Source organism: Atractosteus spatula, chromosome 15 (assembly GCF_055471065.1).
Source record: "Atractosteus spatula isolate fAtrSpa1 chromosome 15, fAtrSpa1.hap1, whole genome shotgun sequence".
In the NCBI taxonomy this organism is placed as follows: domain Eukaryota; kingdom Metazoa; phylum Chordata; class Actinopteri; order Semionotiformes; family Lepisosteidae; genus Atractosteus; species Atractosteus spatula.
The window spans coordinates 14,040,286-14,064,624 of NC_142720.1; the positions used below are offsets into that span (position 1 = coordinate 14,040,286).

The following is a 24,339-nucleotide window of genomic DNA, read 5'->3' on the forward strand; positions in this document are numbered from 1 at the left end:
AACTTTTCTGTTCAATCTTGATAACACATTGTGAAGAAACACCTTAGATGATGATCTAGCATCTGTCCGTGGGGATCTTGTATTTTCCTTTATAAACTGTCAATCATGCATGGTGGGCGATTCTCAACAAAGCTTAAAGTCAAATACTTAATAATTTACAAGCAAGTTTTCATGGCACATTTATAAACATTAATGTAAAAGGAGTAACCTTCATCTCCTAAGCTTTTTGTTTGCATTGAAGAACAATATCATATTTTGTTGTACATCTGCTGCAAAATAATTTCAGCCACTACAGATGTCTTTAATAATGCCCCACATGGAGCAGAAGTTATAAAAAAGGAAACAAAACAAGGTCAAAAAGAAATGTTCCTTTTTTTTACTTCCCCATTCCCTAGAGAATAACAATAAAGATGATGATTGAAGGTATCATTTTTTATAGATTAGGTTTTAGTGTTTTAAAGAGGTTCGATAATGCATATTTTTGGTAATGTAAAATGTAAATTGATTTCATAATGACAAAAAGGAATCACCACAGTTCTTAAAAATGACAGGGTGAATATGTTGTAATCTATTTAGAATATAAAATATGACAATAAAATAATATTAAACATGATTTCCAGTTTTTGATCATCCTGTATTGTTATATTTTGTATTTTTAAAATATAGAGTCTATTTTTTTATTTTACAAAAAATGAATTGTGAAGTATGAACCTTTCTTTGTTACTGCTATAGGACCTATTTTCTGTATTTCCTGTAACTTGTATTTATTCACGTGTAATAGTTTTTAAATCATTCATGTTCTTGTCAAATGCGTGTTGCATAGTAATATTTTTTACACTTAGTAAATTAATTAACATAATTAATTAACAGAGGGACGCTGTAATTCCGTCCACAACAATTACACGTATTATATACTTCCTCTTATGCATATCCAAAAACGCGCACACAGGTAAAAGCACCATAATCCAAGAGCAAGAAGTATTGTTCTCGTTTTATTTTACTCACTTTACCAAGCCTGTATATCCAGCAGAGGGCAGTGATAGGTGCTTATCTACGAGGCTCAAAATAACTCCAGTAGTCTTGGATCGTCTCCCTCTCTCTCTCACACACACAGGAGCTGTTTCACCATCAAACAGCTGCACGGTATCAATCTGGATAAGCGCTTCTCTTTCTCTCTCTCCCTCTCTTTTTTACAACATCCACAACCTCACATGAGACCCGGTCCTACAAGACCTGGCACCAACCTTAACATCCATGGACCGCTCCTATAGCCCAGCGCCTAAACATCGCACAACACTAGGATTTAAAATGATATAGACAAAGCAAGTTTTGTTATTAAGCCGACTGTATTCCTCCTATTAGATTTGGAAAGTTTTGCAACCTTCTGTTTCTTCCTCTTTTTTTACAAAGATCCTGCTAAGCTCTATGGATGGGGCTGGAGCCAGGATGTCTCTAGCATTTCGAACCAGGACTCGGCAGCTTCAAGTGATGCTGAACCAAAAAAAGATCAAAGCGCGCAGAAAAAAGCGAAAGGAGTTGTTTTTGGGACAGATCTGTTTAATGGGCTTTTTGCTGTTGGTTGTATCGTGTTTTTCATGTCTGGCTGAGAAATCAGGTGAGCTCTCGTTTTGCTTCCCCGTGAGTTTAAATGTCAGGGTTTTTTGAAACGCCACTTTGTTGAGTGAGTTTACGAAACGCTTGTTTTTTCCTCATTTTTTAACGTTTTATTTCACGGTTTATTATATTACTACTTTAGTAGCTAGTCGTTGCAAGAGTATATTTTGCGTTATGAGGGTTTCCTTATTAGGTTAAAGCAGCAATGAGGATACACTTCATATAAGTTGTATCATTAGTAGTACAGTTATATTAATTTAGCAGTACTGTAGATGTAATATGTAAAGAAGTAATTAAATTGGGGATGTGTGCCATTTTTAAATATCTGGTTGTCTGGTTCACACATTTATTGCAACATCTGTATTTAATAATCGATTCCTGCTAATGGTGGTCATGGTTGTCTTCCAAAACTTATTTACTAGGGAAGTGATGAAAGGTTTTTTTACTGTGATATGATTTTTGTCGCCTATTACAAATAAATGTTGTTTTAAAAAGCCAAAGCCTGCTTTATAGAATGTTTAAGAACTCAGAATTGATTTAAGCTGTGTGAAGCAACATTCATTTTAGTTTATACTGTAGCTGAGCATCGTCTCAAAGAGAAGAGAATAACTGTCCCATAGGAGGATGTCTCTCATTACTCTTCCAGGTGTAATACAAACACTGTGCATGAACATCTAACATCTGAGAGCTTCCTTTATGCATGCATGTTCCATTTGGAATGATTAAATATAGTCGTAAATAATTCTGGGAATTCTAATCCTTTCTTAAAGCATTCACTAAGAATATGGACACAGCCAGGGCCAGTGTACAGGGTACATGTAGTGAGGCATATTAGCTATTATTTAGTGTCTGTTCTCTGATTTAAGACATTTTTACTCTCTCCTCATCTGACAACTTCAATAACGGTGCTTTCTGATGTACTTAAAATATTTTCATGATAAGGTGATTGCATTAATTCCTTGTTCCTTTAAACTTCGTTCATTGCATAAAAAAGGCTACTTTATTTGGAAGAACTACCAAGAAGACCTCCATGCTATGTCAAGCTTAGTCTTTTTTAATGTGTTATGTAATGTGTTATATACAGTATATGGTGTTATATACATATTTATTGATAAAGGGAGTAACCTACTATCCAGACCTAACAGTGTTGTTTAATGTAGAAAGGTAGTGAACATATCAGTTTCACTTTTGGAGTTTTGACAGGGATAACCTGTGATCATTCTTTCACTGTTACAGTAAGTTGGACCTTTTTTAAAAATAAACTTGCACTGTCTTCTGTTTTTTTTTAAACATTTGTTGGTTTTTGGTATCTTTTTTCTTGACATTCTGTTTTTAGACTTGATTTCATAGTGTTCTTTGATAGCTGTATCACCCGATGTGCTGTTTTTTTTCACTGGTCTATCAGAGATGAAGACAAAGCTAATAAGTGTCAACTTATTAAGTAAAGCAGCATGTTTAGCTGAGCTCCTAGCTGATGTTTTCTCCTTACGTTTTAACTGAAAACCACCTTAAAGAATGCTATACTTTTATTCCTCCTTCTCAAAATCACTATCATTATAAAATTTGTGATATTTATCAACATGTGCTCGACTCATTATGTAACAATACAATGTATGATGGCATTTAAAAAATGTTTTGAACATTTGACTGGATTTTAAGTGCTACTGTACAGTATGTTTCTGTACATAGTAGGAACACTGTGTGATACTTGTAGATCCCTAAATTCAAATGGATATAATGAAAAAAGCTGAGAGGCTTAGGAAACAAAAACACTGGTTTCAGTTACTCTTAAGGTTCATGCAGGGCATCACTAGTTTGTTGAGACCTGTGCTGAAACAAGATCAGCTGCTTTATTCTCGAGATATTCCATGCTATATATAATATACACACTGTGAATGTGTGTGAATGTCTATATTTTCTGAACAGTAATATTATTTTTATTGTTTTAGAATCATAGTACAAAATGTTTTTGTTTTTCATTTTATAGTAAAACTTTATAAAATAGCAACTTGGGTTGATATAATTTGGGTCAACCTGAAAATTAGTTTAGGCACGGCAGCAAATTACTGTACATGTCATATGTTTTTAGTTACCAAGTATTCTAGGGGTCTACTGTACATTCTAGTGCAAGAAGACATTTGACAAAATTGGACACATCTATCCCAAGACTAGTAACCATGTTTATAAATAAGAAAGTATTGCTGTTTTAATAGATTGAATGATTTAATGAGATAAAAATGTACAGGTCTTCGCGTGTTTTCTTGATTAGAGATTGTTTTCAGATTAGAGTTAATTATTAAGGTTAAATCATGAGCCATTTGTCATCCTTCCCTGGACTACTATGGAACCTAGGAGTTGAAGCAGCATTTCTAGTATAATAGTGATACCTAACTGTTCCCAGCAGTTTTACTACCAAATTACAATTACAATTACAATTACCAATAATACATTATTATCTTTGAATCATAATTAATTGCATTCTTTAAACAGCAAAATAAATATGCACATTTATATAAACTTAAACATAAAAGATAGGTAGATCTACTTCAAAAGAAGAATAAAATGCACCCAGAAAAAAGCATGATGAAATTCTTTGTTACTATGCTCTTACAATCTTATAGCCTATAGTTGTCAAAATTTGTTCAAAATCATGAACTCCATTTTGAACTCAAAAGCATTCAGCATTTTAAGGTACTAGAGCCTTTAGTTTCCTTTATTGTGTAGAAAAGGCACTCTCATCATTAAAACAGATTTCAATGTGATCTGCCTGAGTACTCAGTGAGCTCTGGATTGCAGCTTTGGAAAAGCCTTGAGAGGCTGATTCTGTAAACTCAACACAAAACAAAGCTGCCATTACCTAATGCCATATCTATCACATAACTGATGCTGTCCATTATCTCAAATAATCAAATGGAATTTTTTGTTGCCAAAATGTAATCTTTGACTGGGCCTTGTATTCTCCTTACTCTGAGTAGGAATCTAATCCATGATACTGACAGCTTTGAGATTTGCTGTTCATTGATCACTTCTGAGAGGTGAAGCTTCCAGAGCCAAACTATGTATGAAAAAGAGAAATTATAGTGATGAGTTAAGAAAAAGTTATGTATTAGGATAGATTAAAAGAAGTTGCGTGTGATTTCAGTAAATCAAATTTCCTTTACCAAATTGTTTTTACCAATTACGTTTGATATATGCTGTGCATATTGTTAGGTTTAAAACTGATTACTAAGTTAATATTAATGTAGTAGTGGGGCTTTATTACAATGTTTTTTTTTGCAGTTCTGACATTATTAGATTTTGGCATGCTTGCTATTGGAGAATTGTATCTGTTTGCATAGGGAGGAAATCTCCTTTTGGCAGGCTCTCAGTAAAATATTTGTTCTTTTTGGATCTCTGAGTCAATTTAATTGGATAGAACAAAAAGCAAGTATTGCATTTTCTGCAAAAACCTTATGATGAAGACTGTTTGTACAGTGTCACAGATCATGTAAACTATTCAAATCTTGGAATGTAATCAGCATTTGTAGAGTAAAAATTAATGCTGTTCAATTCAACCTTAAAAAGTTGCATCACACTAATTTATAAGGTATTAGTCCTTCACCAAATGATTAAAACATGGATTTTGATTCGTTTTTCAACTTGTGCACATCATTGCTCATTATTTCTAACCTATGCAAATCTGCACTATCAGCGCCCTATTGAAATGAAGTACCCATGTGATATAATATGATATACATCTCAGAAGGGGCTCATTTATGGAGTTGACATGTTTGAACTCTAGAAAGAAAGATATTGTACTTGTAGTGTGCTCTTTGACACCCAAGCATATTCTAAGATCAATCTGTTAGGGTCTCCTAAAAGATTAAAAAGTAATCCTGACATCCTATTAGCATTTCACACATTTCATTTCACTCATTTTAATTATTTACTAACCACAAGTAAATGCAAGATTGTGAGTTACTGTATGTGAGATACATGGTTATCTATTAAAGTTTTTGAAAAAGTCCTTTTCTTGCATCACAACTGTTAAGATCTTTCTCAAGATATTTTTAAAAATGTTCCTAGCTCAGATGACCTTTATCTTATCTTTGTTATCAAACTCTTTTCTCAAGGAGTGAGATGATAACCATAAAGCAAACTTGGGTTTTTAACTTTCTGTGGATAGACAGATCTATTCTGTTGTCTGTGGACTACAAAATGATGAATACCCTAAGGCTTAAGAAGAAGAAGAGAACAATTTCCCTTTTTTAAATAAATATTAATTTAAAAGTGGACTTAGTTCTTGAACTTTCTTGAATGACATGGGATGACGTGCATTTCGTGGGACTGCTGAGTCTACTCTGATAGATTTTTACTAGTGTAAGCATCATATAAAAATAGGTCAAACTGGATTGCATTTGTTAAACATCAACATGCTAAAACCGTAACATTGTACAGGAGAAATTCTACACCAGAAAAGGAACAATGCAAATCATGTTTACTCATGAAGTGGTAAGGTATTTAGACCCACACAGTAAAAACTTACACTTCCTTAACTTTTTTGTGAATAATTTGTAAATATCTTTTAAGAATTGTTCAGTATAAACAACATTAGATTGTACTAAACTACTATTACAACAGTAATAGTTTGTGCATGAAGTCACTTATAATACAGTATTTCGAAATTAGTTACATATGAGGGAGACATTGAATTTCTTTATCAAGTTGAAAGGACAATTCAACAGTTCAGCCTAATGTCCAGTATTTTGCACAGGCTGTAAATCTACGTAATCAAATATGGTAGTGAATGGAGCTTTTGTAACTTAACAAAACATCACAAGGAAAACAATCTTAATTGTACCTTGACATTAATAATAGATTTCACTTGCTAATATTTGTTCTGTGCTCTCTAAGAAAAGAACCTTTACAGGTAGCCAACATCATATGTCATGTCATTAAATAGGTTAGAAAGCCTGTGAACAACTAGGGCAGAACATTAACAAAGATTATCATCATTCAGTCCAGTTTAATGTATCACATGCAATTATATGCTCATCTGTCAGTTGAGGTTTCTTTGAACCTGAGGATGTACAAGATGTGAGAATATCTAATATTTTTGTCATTGTGATACCACAGCTGTCTGAAGTTGAGAGGAGTCAAATCTGAGGATGCCTGCAGGCAGTCACCTCAATTTCATATGTTACATAACTTTTCAATTTGGATAATATGACTTTTTCAATGATCTCCAATGATTGTGATGTGTACTCCATGAAGTAGACAGCCAACATCATCTTAATGGAGCAAAGTCTTTTGCAATATCTTCATTGCATGTATCAATCTTTTTAAACACCATCCAAAACACTGGGAGAGACTGAGTGCAAGCTCATTAGACCAGGCTACTGAAAAAGATCAGACAGGAACTAATATTAGACCAACAAGCCGTCAATGCAATGCAGTCATTACTGGTATCCAGTGTGAGAATTGTGACTTTGTCATCTGAGGTTTTCAGACATGATGGGTGATATTTTCTTTTAAAAGCGAATGAAAAATTTTTTTTTTAAGTTAGGTATAGAAATACTATGGATCAGAATACAGCTATATCTCTCATGTCTCGTTTGTTTATCCTCAGATTATATAGCACAAATTGAGAGCTTTTTAACATTATTAACTATTTATCTTCGAAAGTCATAAGCTCTCTCTGACAGCTCTACAAGTGGACATCACAGTCAGATAGAGGGTGACAGGCTCACTCAGTAGGAGGAAAGTATGGGTTTGAGGGATGAATCCTAAAACACAGACTTTCCTGTTTTAAAGTGTCATGTCTTTGGCTAGCTGAGGGAGATATCCAACAGTAGCCCCACAAAGAAAGCTAAGCAAAATCAGGATTGAATAAAACAGGTGACTTGATATTCACCATGAAGAAACAATCTTTAAGACAGATGACACTGGGAATGGTTTGTCCATTTTTGGTTCTCATAGGTCAGTGAAGATGCTAACTCACCTTACCAAACATGTAAAAATACAAATAACCTGACATGACAACCACCTTTACGCACAGGAAATGATTAAAATATTTTTATTGGTATAGTTTACTAATATGCTTATTCCTTGCTTTACCTCTGAAATTCTAATAAACTTTATTTTATATAGAAACATTCATCTCAAACCCCTTTGCTGTGCATGAAGGGCACATATAACGATACACAAAGCTGAAAGTAAATCAAACAGGATAAAAAAATAAAAAGCCCTTCAAAAAAAGTACACATTCAAGCTAAATCGTATGATTTTAAAATAGTATGGTTTGTTCTTGTCTTTTCTGAAAAGCTGTGATGAAAAGCGGGTCATTAATTCCAGTTTTTAGAGACAGGGTTGACTGTTACTGGGTAGATAAGAAATAGGGTTGTCCTACATTCTCTGCTAAATATAGAATTTTCAAAATGCCCTCATTATAGATCTGATTAATGATATGACTTCCTCTTTGCTTACAGTATAAAATGCCAAAACCCCTTTTCAATTTATTCATTTTATTAAACAGGAATTTTTGTATTGCAGTTTAACAAAAATAGATAATTTATGAATAGAAAGCTTCACTGTGAATAAGATATATTAATTTAATTATTCGTTAGAATATCCAACTTTAAATTTCAATCCAACAAGCTTCGATCTTAATTAACATGGTATCAAATGCATTTAACTTTTTAAAATTACTATCAGTTTGTTGGGCAAGCAGTCAACGGATTGCTACCATAATTAATCTGAAATTTGTTGGCAAGTTACAGAACAGTATTGTCAGAGGTATGATAAAAAACAATAAAATTTTAATCTTTGAATGTAATAAAGAAATGGTACAGAAATAAGGGAGAGTGATTGAGCACTAAATATTTTCAATTTTGAATCCTGATTTCCATACTCAAAGGACAGTTTCCACATTCTCTGATAATGTCACACCTTCCTTTTCATAAGTTTCTTTAAATTTAAGTATACTTTACAGGAGAGAAACAATATGCAGCACATGTATTCATGTATTTTATCATAAAAATACAGAGATTCACAAACCTCAGGAAATAAGAAAGCAATTTAGAAAAATTGAGAAATTAAAGATTGTGTTTTTGAGCTTGTACATTGTGATACTGACAGTATGCAACATACCATCCTGTAATCTGATTGTTAAAGGCATCTCTTGCTAATGTTGAGTCACTTTCAGTCTAGGATGTGAAACATTGGTGGTAAAATGTTAGTCATAGAATGATAATGATGTGCGTGTGAAAGATAAATGTTCATCTTTTAATGTTGGCTTTGACGTTTTTGTACATTTTGTACATTTAGCAAAATATAGCCCTCCCCCCCTTTCTGTTGAGAAATCTACATGAAGATTTGTGCCTTTCATTCAAGTGATACTTTGCACAATAACCACTAGAAAGTACTTGTTTGTGAAACCCATTATTACTGACTAATAATGCTTCTCCTTCTAGAAACAAGATCACATCACGCCCAGGTCTTAGTTAGAGGGAATCGATCAATATGCTAGCAGTTTACCTCTCATGTTAAATAATGAGAAAGACAGAAGGGTAAGTAGATTGAGATGGCCCTGCTTAGACTTAAAAAAGATTTTATGTTAGTTACCTGTGGTTAGTTTAGTAATATAGGGGATGGTATATTACTTACTCCTGCAGTAATGGCATAAATGGTGTTAATCACAAGACGAAATGTTTCCAAACTTCAGAATCAATAAGGCAAAACATACAAGTGTCATATCAATAAGCAGGAGAGAAGCAATGTAAGGTGTAGCTAGTTTAAAGTTGAAAGTAGCTGAAACAAATCAGTGTTACAGCACTTCTACTCAAGCTCCTGATTACCACTTTAATGTATATACCCCGTGATCTGTGTCCAGTATTCAGACAGGGGTATGTTAACCCTACAATGGACAGACAATGAAAAGCTTTATATGGGAAACAGTATCGCAAGGCAAGCATTCTACTTGCAAGCACCTTGGTAGCATCACCAACAATATGCATCAATAAATAGAGGAGGGAAAAAACTTTGCACCAGAACTCTGTTTAACCTAAATAAAACATAGGCAGTAGATTAAAATGCATGTAGTAGATTACTTCACATAATCACAACCTTCAGGGTTTATTAACTCAATATAAGCCTGGCCAAGGTAATGTCTGGGACTGTACATGGTAAAAAGTATTTAGTATGGCATCAAATATTAATGTCATCCAGTTATAGCCTGCTTGATAGGCGTCTCCGACCAAGCAATACTTTACAAATTTCATGCATCCTCAAGTCTAATGCTATTGTTTTTGCAACTTCAAGATGTCAGTAGACTAAAGACTAGAGGAACTACTCTAACTACCACTCTTGCAGTAGAAGAATTATTGAACACAAACTCTGATGCTCAATTAATGTTCACCATGTTTACTGCAGACATCCAAATGCATTAATATTCAATATTCTTAATATTACAATGTACTTAAAAGAGACATTCTCACTTCTATATTGTTTTGAAGCTGAGCATTGGTCTCCTTCTGAATACCATCTTTGAAAATGTAATAAAAACTATGATTGTACTCTATCAGTTGTCTAGTGTGTATTAGTAATAGATAGCTGGCTTATTCTTTCACCCAGATGGGAATCTGGTGGGTGTGAATAGCTATCCAAATGTGTTTACAATCTGTTGGCACCTTACTTGACAAGATTATTGAAAAACTCTGTAATGCAGGGCCCTATTTGATCTCTAGGATGTTAAAGCTAGGTAATATGAAGTAGCTAAGAACCGTTTCAGAATTTGCTGAGCCTGCAATCTCTGTAATAAGTAAGAAATAAAAAGAAAAATAATGAGCCAGTGCCTTCTAGTTTTCAGGATACCACATGCTGAGAGGTGGGCACGTGTCCCATGAGATTGATTCTGCTTGTCAGTTAAAAACCCATCTGGCTTTTTAGTAACATTTTCAGAAAGATGTTACTTATAAATTGTTTATTTGTTTTAAATATTTAATAGATATTTAATAAAGAATTTCTAAATCATTACTAAAACATTGCAAAAAGACAAATACAATAATCAGCACACTATTTTCTATATTCAGTAGTCCTTGTAAACGTATCTGTATATTTTCTTTATCTACAGTATAATGCTTTACTTTAGCTTTAAAACCTCTCTATTAACATCTTTTTAAAATGTATAAAACAATAGATTATTAAATATCTTACTGTAAGCTATAAGATGCTCTTCTACAGTATGTGCATTCTCCCCTGCTTGTAGAAGCTGCTACAGGCTTTGCTGTGAGATCTATGAGTTCTTTCAACCTCACAGACAGAATCCTCATGTTCTTTGAAGTCCTTGTTATGTAGAAATCTGTGTCTTGCAGCTTTATCAATATGTTCAGTTTTTAAACTGTTTTAAAGCATCTAAGCTCCCAGAAGTATATTAACTGGACCAATCTTGAATGCATACCTATTTGCATTTAACCAGCATACAATAAAGAAATGGACACTGGCTGACAGGCTTTTTAATCATGGAAGGAAATCGTCTTTTAAAAAATAAATCACTAAATTACTAACTTCACCATTATCTGTTCAGCAAGAAATAAAATAAGAAAAATATTTTTTTCAAATCCCTGTTTTATACTCACCTCTTTGAAGCACTTCTGAGAACAGCATTCTAAAAACACCATGCAGCATGGACTATATATATATATTTACCCAAAATAAATTGATTTATTGAAGTTAACTATTAACTTTAAGACACGTTACATTTATTTTTTTCTATTGCTTGTTTCTTTAATTAAATCCCAAAATATGATATTGATAAAGAAGACATTCAGAAAAAAATAATCTTCTTATTTCTGTTCTGAGTACAGAAACAAATTTGGATATCCTATTTTAAAATCCTGCTTCATAGAGAGAAGGACTGTTTACACCTGTAAGCATACACCTGCATTTTTATTAAAGTGTACAATCTAACTTAGATAGACAAGTGAGAATGAACAACCTGGATATAACAAATTGATGACATTACAAGGTCAGGCATGTTAATATATTGAAATGTTTCCCAACTGGGATGGTGTGAGGCATGAGCAGGTTTGGATTTGAACAGGCAGCATTTTTAATCACATGTAAAAGATAAAAAAGCTCACAATTAAAATAGCGTCTGTGCCAAACCTCATGCTGTGCTTAATTGTCTTTTTAACTTTAAACTCACTTTAAACTGTGATCTGAGTTTTTTAGAAGCATCTGAGATTGGTGATGCTAGAGCTCAGATTAACAGTGTCAGTAGTTTCTTCATGGATTAAAATATTGTTCAAGACTCATATTTTTCAGTAAAAGAAAAGTTTTGGGTGATGTTTTTAAACTGAAAAAGAAATGTGCAGAGTAAAATGATAATTCTCCTTTCTCTGGGGTTCTTGATCCCTCTTATCTAGTTGTATAGATCATAAACCTACCAGTTGATTCAAGAATACAGGGCATTTTGCAATTAGAATTAAGTTTAAAGGGATGCTTTTTACAAACCAAAAGGTAGATTCAGTGAGTATATATCACTAATTTGTTTTAATTGCTTAATTAGCCTTGCTGTGCTGGAATTAATTTCCCTGTAGAATACATACATACTTTATATTTGCACAGATTCATAACTGGGCAAAAATGAGAACTAAATAGTGTACACTGTTTAAATTGTTCCAGAGAGTCCTTACTCATGAAGTGCACTAATGTAGTTAATCAGCATTGCTTCTATTGTGGTTTCGAAAGGCACAGTTTTTTATTTATATTTTATTATTTCAGAAATTGGTTTGCACATGTACTATAAAACAAATATTGTGTAGTTTGAAGAGTTTCTGCAGATATAGTCAGTTGAACACGGCATCGGTATGAATTCACCTTGTTTCAAATCAAAATAATCCTCAATATCTTCTGGTCTCAAAAGCCAGAAATGCTTGTTTGCAAAACTGAAGCAAACAATATTATCAAATTCTATAACATCTTGCATTCTGGCACAAGAGTATTTTGTTTTTCCATATGAAAATATGCTGTGTATTTTAAAGCCAGGAAAAAGGCCCAAGGCAGTGTTAATAATGATCAAATTATTTTGCTTATGCTTTGCTTATTGTGAAATCTAAAAAGCTCACTAGTAATGGCTTGGCGCACAACGAAATAGGAAATTCTACACTGATGAGACGTCATTCATCCAAGATACACCATTGTCAGGCTGATGAACAATCAAATTCAAACCTTTCAAGCGAACTACAGCGATCCTTAATGGCTCTGCATAAAAATATTAAGAATTGAAAGTTCTGTCATTGATTAACCTATGAATCTTGGATGCTTTTCAAAAAATAAAAAACTGTAGAGTTTTGAAGTTGAATTGATGTTACAGTACATATGCTTTCATTTTCCACAATTGTGAGCATTTCTGCCATGTTGAAGTTGACTCCTGCAATTCTTGAATCTATTAGCTATTTGCAACCAAACCAGGTAGATGTGTTGAATTTCATTTCTTTATTTGTAACTTTTTATGTTTTTAATTAGCTGGTTCTTGCAGTTTAACATGGTAATATTTCAAGTGCAAAGGTTGCTATTTCCTTTCATCTATTATCAGGATTAAGTGATTAGCAGAAAATGACTTAGTCCTGGTAAGGATCAAGGAAACCTGCAACCTATTTGCAGGGAGCTATGCAATTTAAGGGGATAATGTAAAGATACTGATGTACCTAATCTTGGTAGTTAACCAAGGCACCAGAGAAATAAAATTTTGACATAATTTAAATGTACACCTTAAACATGCTCCTGTACTTGAAATATGGTCAGATTTTAAATTATTTTAAATATGTTTATTCTTCTCTAGCCTACAAAAGAAAGGAAAGTTTTGCCATTGAGGCACATTTAAAGAGTATACAGTATAATGCTTTTTGCTAAAATATGTATATAAATAAAGTACATCTCCTTGGTTGTACTAAACAAAAAGAAATGCAATAAAAGCCTGTAACAAGTTCCCTTTGAGATGTCACACATACTTACACACTTCAGACTAAATAAAATAATCATTTTCAGAAATAGGAACCGATCAGCTTTCCAGGAGTAGTAGCTGGCATGTGGGGAATGTATCGCCATAACAACCATTTTCCATATTTCCATCACTGTGGTCAGACTTATCCTTAAGTACCTTTCATACTAAACTAGGCTAATACTGAATGAAAAGAAAGAAACTCTATTTCAATAAGATTCATGTCAATACCATTTTGTGTTAGTCTGGACCTATTTTAAACAGTGCTCTGTGCTGTTATCTGTTCACAGGTACAGTACTTCTTAAAAGCGTTTAAGCAGCTGAAGGTAGTTACTGTAACTCTTTCATCGGGAAAAAATGTATTTGGCAAGCTTAAGAGTAATATAAAGTTAATTTCACTGATTAAAGTAATTCATATGTATTGTTTTATAATGCAGTGTACAATTTTGTATTCTTTGTTTCTTATTGTTTTTTCCTGAACCAAAAAAAATTACTACATTTTCTCATTTGAGTGTGTGGCAGGTTGTATAGATGGATGTTGTACAGACTCATGGCTTTAATTTTTGTTTTTCTGAATCTCAGAAGATATATATATATACTACATATACATAGTAAATTCTGACACTACTTTTTAAATATCACATTTTAGTTAATTGAGGAAAAAGTCAAACCCATTGTTTTCCAAGACTGACATTTCTATTTAAAAGCAAACGATATTACAAAAAGATTTTTTTAATGTCATATCATTCTGTGTAATCAGTGGTAAGTGCACAAGGATTCAGTTGTCATTTGAAAAAATTGAGGAGTGTCAGTCTTTTGAAAAAGAAAAAAAATATTTACTGCAAAAGCAAATCTAATTTTTGAAGCGAAATAAATAAAATCTAATACTGAAGTGTGAAATATCTTGCATTAACTGAGATTTTGAATGGATGCCAATGTGTCTCTTAAAGGCGTCTGACTGAACTCCACACCAAATGTCAAAAAAGAAGAAATAATGTTCAGTCCATTGTGTGTATTAACCATGTGTTTTCACTCAGTGACTCATGGACCCCCAGTGCTCACTGTTACATCACATCTCCATAGTAACTTATTTCCCAGTGCTCATTCTAGTTCATTGAACAGGTAATGTTATCACCATAAAACGTGTCAGAAATTCACAAGATGTTCATTGCAGATTCAGTCATACAGTCACAATCAAACTCAGCTTTGTGTTCAGTAATGAAAGTGGTGTAATATTATACATAATTTGTGCTTGAGAAGCAGATCAGACTCCTATGGGATAGACTGTATAGACGAAATATAAAAAAACTGATCATATACTGTGTACTGTAAGCGCATATTCCTTTGCTCAGGACCATTACGTGTAATGCAGTTTTTTAGCTGTCTGTACATTTAAAAAGTGCATAGTAAGAAGCCCCTACATTAAAACGACATGTTTTAATACACTTACAAGTTCAGGTTTGGATGCCTTCTATTCAGCAAGAATAACTATAGTTCAGCTGCATTGGAAAAAATCTTTGTCTGCAGATTTGGATTTAAACAAGGCAAATGGTGTAAATATTTCAAAAGATACATTATTGCCTGCTAGTAACTGGCTCAAATACGGGAGAAGGAAATATTTTGTTGCCTCCCGGTTTATGATGTGTAATATTTATCTTAAAGTAACATGTATGTAATGCGGTCTGGGTGCGTGTTTCCAGAAAAAAAGAAGAAAAAAGATTTGAATATGAATATGAATGAATACGGTTTTATGTAATCTTCATAGATTTATACATAGAAGTTGTACTTAGTGAGATGCATTTCATGAATTAAAAACCTTTCTTTTTACATGGAATTAAAAAAAACAATGAATTGGATATTTGTAAAGTGGCTACAGAAATGCACTGTACGTATGAATATTCTAACAGAGTACATGATTAATCCACAGACTGTATAGGCTGATGTACATTCTGAATTCGTCTGTTTAATGTCTGAACGATATTACTGAAAAAAAGCTACTGGTATACATCGTTATTATCTAAAGTTTTATAAAATGTAGAAAAAATACATTTTAGATTTGTTTTCTATTACTATTATGAAAGTAACTGCTGTATGTATAATATACGAGAAAGAAGAGAAAGCAGTAGGGGGATCATTCTAGAATTTGAAACTAAAGACTGTAACTAATTTAATTACATTACAATTTTAGATAATGATTTTTTGGCATATTTTCTCAGACACCTATGATGCTAGGCATTATGCCTAAAAAGTTATCATTTTGCCACCAGTCATACTGACTTGGCAAAAAATCTTTACGATAAAACCATCACATTGCCACATGTTACCATTTATCTACAGAAAGCTGACAGAAGTCTCAGTAATTATGCCTCTTTGAAGAAAGAAATGTAGCAGACTTGACCTTTTATTTCGACATGACATCTGATGCACAGGACTTCAAACTAAAGACTTGAACATCAGCCATTGCAGAAAGTACAATGAAGGGCATTGAGCACTCAGTGCTGCATCACATTGCCATCATCTCACACTTTTCTAAAGCTATTTTTGTTAGGTTTTTATACAGCCTTATATAATTAAGTGTCAGATGGCACATGTTTTAACCATTAAACATTGTTTACAGGTTTAATCAATTCCAAAGCATGAATTCCATTCTCTACAATGTGCACAGGCTGTGCAAATTTTTCTTTAAAGTATGAACCTCTGGACTGTTAAGTTAATGGTGTTGCTCTCTCCTGTAATTAAGTTTTTGTTGTCCTTTTCTTACAGGTTATGATATAATAAACTACACTACTGATAATTATGACAGGTGGAGTGGTCGGAGACTCATGCAGGAAGCTGAAAACAATGAGACTGAGGAGGACCAGCTTAAAGGCCATCTGTTTAAAAACTGCACTGAGCCAGGTAAAGTTTTTTTTCAGGTTTCATTTTTGTTCTTTTTTCTTGTGAAGTGTTTGACATTATTTCTATAGACATCCTTAAAATATCTCTGCAAGCTATTCAGTATCATAAGCTATCATAAGCTTTGTTTACTATGGTTTTTGGTTTCATTTGACCTTTTCAGAGCAGATGTTCAGACACAGTTGTATAAGTCTTCCTGTGTTTTAATGCATCTTAAAGAAGCGCTTGGTAAAGGGGATAAACTTTCTTATTAAGATTTTTTTGTTTTACTGAAACACATAGAAATACTTCATTCTGTGAATATTGAGTGTTTTATTTTGCCAAAGAATCTGTGTCATGAGTTTGCTCAAAGTATTTTTTTATTATTTACAGTATGCAGTACTGATTGTAAGACAGTGATGGATTAGACCTTTCTTCATTAAGTAATGTGTTTAGAAAATCATTTCATTTTGTTTGAACAGATGACCGGTTTGCAGTGTAAGCAATGTTGTAGTCTTTCTTAAAAAGGAGAACCTACGGAAATGTATTAAAAAAGTTTGGATTTAATTAAGTTAATCTCACCTTGCTCCTTTTCACATTTGGGTATCCAGTGATACGGTACTGAATGATTTATAATTATGTTAATGATTATTTTGGGCTGCTTTAAACTCTCTAGTGTCACTTTGTCTCAACAATAACAACATACCAGTGCATCCCCGGATCAACAATAACTCTTGACATCCAGCTAATAAAGTATTGGCTCACCCTATTCAAATAACTGTTGAGATGTACTGTATTTATGAATCATTTTATGTTGAACCACAGAACATGAATAACCAGTCACAGAGGATATGAGAAAAAGGTAGGAAGTTGAGGTAATGCTTTCAGTATGGCATACTGTAATGTACGTGAATCTCATTATCTATTTCAATAATAAGTGAGCAATTAAACTTTGCTGCAGTCAAAATTAGAACAAGAATTATCTTTAGGATTACTACTTTAGTTTTGAGGTTTAAAATGCACAATCATGATACTTTTATTTGCATAATTGAATTGTAATTATTTTATTTACCTAAAGGATTGCTTGTAAGTTTGGTACATTAACATTTATGGTGTTTATTTGTATGATAATGAAAATATATGTCAGTTGAACTTCTCATAAAGTTTAAATTGCTTTTATGTTGAAGAGCCACAGGAAATAAGTTACAACCTGAAATTTTCTGCGTAATGGAAAGATGAACATGTTTTCTGTGTTTGATTTTTAAACCACAAAAATAAGGTACTAATAAAGAATCTTAGGAGAATTTCAGTGCTGCTTTTGACTATACTAATGAGTTCAGATTCCCTCTTTCTTTTTTGATGGTTCAAGTGAAACGTGGTATTGACGGTTTTGCAGCTTTTGAGTTGAGTTAGAGTGACTGCATTTGAATCTCTTGTGAACTTCAGTGCAAAAGGAAAACAATACTACTTGGTAACACGTTTAAGCATGAGGATTTTCCTTTCCTAATATTGGCATGCCAGAAGTGCTTCCACTTCCAAGATTGAAATTTGCAGTGAGTTGTTGGCTGTGAAAACACATTTATGTGCCAGTAAAGTGAAGTTGGAACTATAGCAACAGGCAGTTGACAATGTATCCTCATCCACAAAGTGTATGCAAGGTATAGGGCTGACATTAAGTACTATTTCTGACTTGACTTTTTAACCTTTGTGATGACATTGGCTTGTCTTTGTGCTCTTTCTGCATCAATTCGTCCTTTACAAAATGGCAGATGATAGGCAGAACACATCAGGCTCTGAAGATAAGTTCTTATTTTTGGAAGTGATGTTCATGAGGTGTTTAATTAATCTGCCAAAGAAGGAGATGGACTAGTTGAAGCTCTGTCAGGTACAGTAGATGGTAACAACACAGATAAGAATCTGGGGTGTATGGCATTGATGATGGACAGATTGCTATGCAGTAGCTGCCTTGCCTCCATATCTTTTAACTGCAGTCTTTCACGCAGTCTTTTGTTTATTTTGTGTTTTAATCCTGCAGATACAATGCAACAAATAGGCTATTGTCTCACAGAAACATTTGTCACTGGCTGACAAACCATTCATCCTATTGAGGAGAGAATGTCAGCCTTGTTTCATTCGTGCTTACCTAGAAAATAGAGCTTGCCTGTTATTCCCCACAGGCTCACAATATGGGCTAAAGGACAGTAAGTCATGCATATTGTAAATGTGAAAGGAAGCAGAAGTACTGTATTATCTATTTTTCTATGGGATGTCTAGTTATTAGAAAATGATTTTTATGAAGGAATAAGAGGTAAGCAGCTGTAGCACTTTGCTGGGTTAACTGGGTTCTTGATATTGACTGTGTAGTTAGAAGACTACTTTCTGATTCCCACTGCAATGCTTTTATAGATTTCCTGATCACAACACCCTGCAATGTGCTTTAAATTAATCACTTTAAAATGAAAATCAAATTTTCACTAACCTTTTTTACACAGGTTTACTGTAGATATCAGTGTACTATTTTGTATCTGTGACAGAAGAGGATGTTTTGAAAGGTATAATCCTTCAAATTCAAAGGCACCCAGTTTTTGTAAGTAGTCATTTATAAACAAAGCATTGTTACAAACTTCCTGTTTTTTATTCAAATTTATTTAACAAAAATTTCCAACATGGAAGGAAATGATTTTCCTTACACTGTCAAATGATCCATCCTTAACAGAGCTCCCTGCTCCCGAGTTCAACATCTGATCACGTTTGGCATAGAGACACTCCCTCATGCTTCTTCTGTCTGGAATGCCCTTCTCATGTCTGTGCATGAGCTTTCCTCTGAGCTTGCTTTTAAAAGCATGTTGATGTCCTGTTTGTTTAATTTATGGCACTCTTCACAGTAAAAGCGCTTTACTGATAGCCACAATAATTGTGTGTGACTCCTCTTTCTGTAGTACTATTTAAATTGAAGTAACATTGATTCTGTTTATTGCACTTGTCCTGTTCATTAAGCACTTTGTTGTTCATGGCTCTATAAATAATTCAGCTAAGAAAGGTAACATCTATTAATATTCTTAATGCCATATGCTGACCCCTGAATTTCTGATTTTACTGCAATTTGAATTCATACATAATTAAAGCCTGGGGACTGCAGTGCTTCAGCATTAGGACACATTCAGTGATATTACATATAGTAATTCATTTATTTTTTTAACTGCTTTTGAAACAGTTTTTTTAATTTTCCGTTGTGCTTGAATAACGTCTCAGCAAGCTCTGTCCCAGGAGTGCCAGGAGCTGCATCATAATTGTCATTAACAGACACAAAAAAACTGGGGACAACCTTTTGCCAATACATACATGCTGTCACCATAGTCCTCCCAACACCTCTAGGATCTTTTGAGAAAAATGTTGAGATGGTCCTTGAGAAAAAACAGAAATGACCAGAACATGGTATGTGGAACAAATCACCCATCTCTCAATTTCAAATAAGAACCAAATGTAATATGTGCTATGTTTGTACATTGTTAAAGGGGCAGAGATTTTCATTTTAGCTGCAAGTTGCAATGCTGTCTATGAGTGGCATAATACAATCAAAAGGAATGTCTTTTTTAATCTACATTTTGTAATGAAAATGAATGCAAAAAATTCTTTAAATTTGAATTTGTTAACAATGACATTTCTTGATTGAGCTTGTGAACTAGACCCAGACTAACTTTTCTTTTGCATCTGAGATTTGATTAAGTAGATTAAAGTGACTGCTATAGTTTGATATTTGTTATAGAAGCCAGAAAAAATATTTCTATGAGACACAGTGGAAAAGAAAAAAGTTAATATTAATGCTTAAATCTTTCTAATCTATTTTATTCTAACTTCATGTTATACATGCCATTTTGTTTTGCTCAATTAAATGCACACAGTAACCTGATGAAAGGCTCAGTGTTTCTTTCAGGTCAAATGCAGTTATGTAAAAGTTATAAGTAGATTTGTAAATATTATCATTCATCCATCCATCCATTTTCTAACCACTCTATCCAGTTTAGGGTCACGGGGGAATCAGAGCCAGTCTCAGCATGCAATAGCCACAAGGCAGGATACACCCTGGACAAAACTCCAGTCCTTCACAGGGCACACACAGATGGACACAGACACACACTCACGCCAGACCCAATTTTCCCTGAAGTCTGTTCATCTACCAGTATCTCTTTGGACTGTGGAAGGAAACTGGAGCACCCAGAGGAAATCCACATGAACAGGAAGAACATAAAAAAACTTCAAGCAGAAAACACTTCAGATCCAGAATTGAACCCAAGGCTCCAGCACTGGCAAGTCAACCGTGCTAACCACTGTGGTACTGTACCACCCCAAATAGTATCATAAATCACCCAAATCAAAAACTACGCTTTCAGTTTATAAAGATATGAAATACTAGAGTTTAAAATGTCATGGAAACCATTTGAAACAGTCTACAAAACTGCGGGGGATGTAGAATTATTCTTTAATGCTTTTGTCTCCTTGAATAGTCATGTACTGTAAAGTATCTTCAGGACATAAAATTGAAGTTCAAGTAACACTGCCTGGTCTTTCTGAGTTCAGTGATACTTGCTTGGCATGACAGGACTTGCAACGTTTTTATCGGCACAGTTTCAGAGTTGTATGAAATGTAGAAGGATAGTATAGTTTGCTGGGTCATCAAGAATGTTTCTGAGCTACAGCAGCTGCATGATGAAAACCTTCAGGAGGTCGTGCCAAAGATATTAACTTCCTCATACCTATTAAGTACCGATTGTTATTTTCTTGTTGAGTTTGGATGTAAAATCAAAAAGTAATTGACTATATAATCCACAATCTGCTGTCAAGTTGAACTAGTACAGTACACAAAGTCGCTCTTAAAAAAGGCACAATTAATGATTTTTAACATTGCCATACAGTAACCACAGACAGGATAAAATTCTTTGTAAATTTGTTTGATTTTCATTTATGTGATTCCCCTTCTCCCTTCAAGATAATGAGCGTATTAATATTTCCATCTGCTATTAGTAATTGTTTAATGCTGTCACAGAGGAATTTTGGAATATGGTCAGCATGGATGTATTTTTTTTATTAGATGGCTTGTATGTAAAGTTATAAAAATAATGCTGAGCATAATTTAAAATGCGTGTGAGAACCGTGACAGATGAGTCATAGAATGTATTAAGGTAAAAACTCTTGTGTGCAGTTGGTTAAATTGTACTGTGAATCTGTATTCCATCTGTCCATTTTGCAAACACTTTATCCAATACTGAGTCACAGGGGAGTTGGAGCCTCTCCTGGCAAGCAATGTGCACAAGACAGGAAACACTCTGGCCGGATCTGAAGGGTACACACAGACACTAATAAACACAATCACACCAGGGCCAATTTTCCGAGAAAATAGTTAATTTACCAGTATGTCTTTGGACTGTGGGAGAAAAATGGAGCACCCAGAGGAAACCCACATGAACAGAAAGAGAACATCCACAGGTGGCACCCCAAGAACTGAAGCCATGGCCACTGTGGCACCATGTCCCCCTTTAAATCTCTTTTTTTCTTTCAATTGCTCAACTAGACTGATGATCCCACACTCCCCTGTCATACACACACATTCGAAACGACAGCAAAAAAGAATAATAATTTGCTGCAATACTGAAGTCATTAAAACCATGAGTTGTAGCTTGTCTTTGATTTATCACTGCAGCTGGCAGTGTTATTTTTATCTGCCTTGTTAAACCATACAGAGGTTCCATAGGTCCATTGTGAAAATGCTTTTAGTAATGAATGCTGATTTTGCCAAATATACCATATTTGTGCAATATTATGACAACAAACTATATTCTACAATACATGTCTCTAATGCCTTTACAGATATTTATTGTACAGTTTTACATCAAGAATTTCAACAGATTTACTTGCAATTTAAATGATTTTTGGTATTTAAGTACATTCTGCCAAAGGTGTTCCATAATATGGTACTGCACAGGCTGTGTAAGTTATTATGAAAATCTTTAATCTAGGTTTTCCAAAAATAATTGTGAACGTTTTTAATGTACTGTATATGCTTAGAAAGAGCAGATATGTGTTACGAGGCAGGTGGTGGATGCAGCACTGCAGTGGGAGGCAGAAGCACCAGAGGCCTTCTAAGCCCTGGGCTGTGGTTGGCGGCAGGGATGTGAGTTGATTCAGAAGACAGTCCAAGCAGAGGAGGCTGTGAGATGCCTGTGGAAGAGTTAAGTAACATATTGTAATGCATACGGCTGACATTACAGGTTGTGTGAGCCGGCTTGCCAGCGCGGTGACGTCACTGCCCTTCCCTGTGAATAGCAGGGACCTCAGCCACCAGGCTGACGGGAGATCTCCCTTTAGCACAGCTGGCTAGGTGCCTGTTGAGTGATGCTGGAGGCCTGGGTTTGAGTCCCCAGCGGTGGGGGGCCGACCTGAGGCGGCAGCGGCAAGGGCACATACCCACGTGAACCCAAAAGCATTACAATATTATGGGAACATTTCACCCATGACAAGAGGGATGTTCAATCAATCATTTTCATCCTGAAATTCTGACAAGTGACAACACATGCAAGTTTTCAGTTACATAGGTGGTTAAGTCAGTTCTTAGGGATGGCCACCCGAATTGTTGACTGATAAGTTCAGTAGTATGTCGAGTCCCTGGATGTCCAGCCATTCTTGATAAATGGCCCTACTGAAGGGACATTCTGTCTGTCTTCATTTTTACTCAACATATCACATTACTGTAATAAAAAAGTAAGAGGCTTTAAGAGAGATATGAGATAAAAATATAAAATACTGTAGATGAATTCACGACAAATGATTAAGGGAAAAGCGAAGTGCAGAAATATGTTCATAGACATTATAAAAGACAATTCAGTTGCTTTGTTTTGATGAATAAAGTAGCCTAAGACTCTTGAATCAGTGCGTTAGCACTCCAAAACAAAGATCCTGCTTAGCACATAAAGCAGTAAATGGCCATGCGTTAAAGTGTGGTAGAAGCCCTGAAATGGCTGACTTGGCAGATGTGAACTAGAGTGTGTATTAATGGAAGGTAAAAAGAGCTGATCTTGCAGGTTCTAAAAAAAAGCAGTTGAATAGTACAATACTGTATGAATTGGCAGATTTAATTCCTGTCTGGGTCACCGTTAGACACAATATTGAAATCAATGCTTATACTTAGGGAAATATATCAGATAACATAAAAACAAAATTCTTAAAATTTATTTGTATGGTGTGAATTTATACAGTGTGACCCTCTAGGTTTCCAACTCAATAGAGTGCTCTAAAATAGGCTTATCGTGCTTGTCTTTTACCATTATTTTTCTTGTTTTACGAACAGAATGAAATGAATGATTTATCTTTTTTCTAAAATGCAATTGCTTAAATTAAAGTATTATAGACCTACTTAATCAATGCAATGATGTCACTGCCAAGTTCTGAAACATTGTAAATTGCCCTCAGTAGAACTGTGTATATACTCTGGCTGTATTTCATATATGATATATTTACTGTATATCTAAATTTAACTCTCTGACATACAGTATACACTTTGATATGCATATCAAATAATATGCATTTATGCAAAGTAAGTTTCATATAGAGAAAAAGAAACATTTAATGATTTTTTTCTGCTTAATTGTGCCTTCCCAGATTAAATGCTATAATTATATTTAATTAAAATTATCCTTCACTTTTTTGTGAGGACAAGACTACCCTAATTTTGTTTCTTCTCATTATATCTACTGTGGTTGAAATTCCACTTTTCATCTGTTTAGTTTGTGTTGTTTCCTAGACAGTAAAGTGGTTTGAGAACTTCATAATGGCTTATTTCACACTTCACTACCAGAATTGATTCATTTCTGCCGTGT

The 24,339-nt window shown here is 34.1% G+C and overlaps 1 protein-coding gene across 1 annotated transcript in view; it reads left to right on the plus strand.

The window, feature by feature from the left end:
- The first annotated feature begins 1,106 nt into the window (after positions 1-1,106).
- slc24a3 (solute carrier family 24 member 3) overlaps positions 1,107-24,339 on the plus strand; it is a 105,954-nt gene continuing 82,721 nt past the window's right edge. Inside the window, exons 1-2 of the mRNA XM_088934389.1 lie at positions 1,107-1,615; positions 16,358-16,492. Coding sequence (XP_088790515.1) covers positions 1,426-1,615; positions 16,358-16,492 — 325 coding nt within the window. The 5' untranslated portion in view covers positions 1,107-1,425. The remainder of the gene's footprint in view (positions 1,616-16,357; positions 16,493-24,339) is intronic.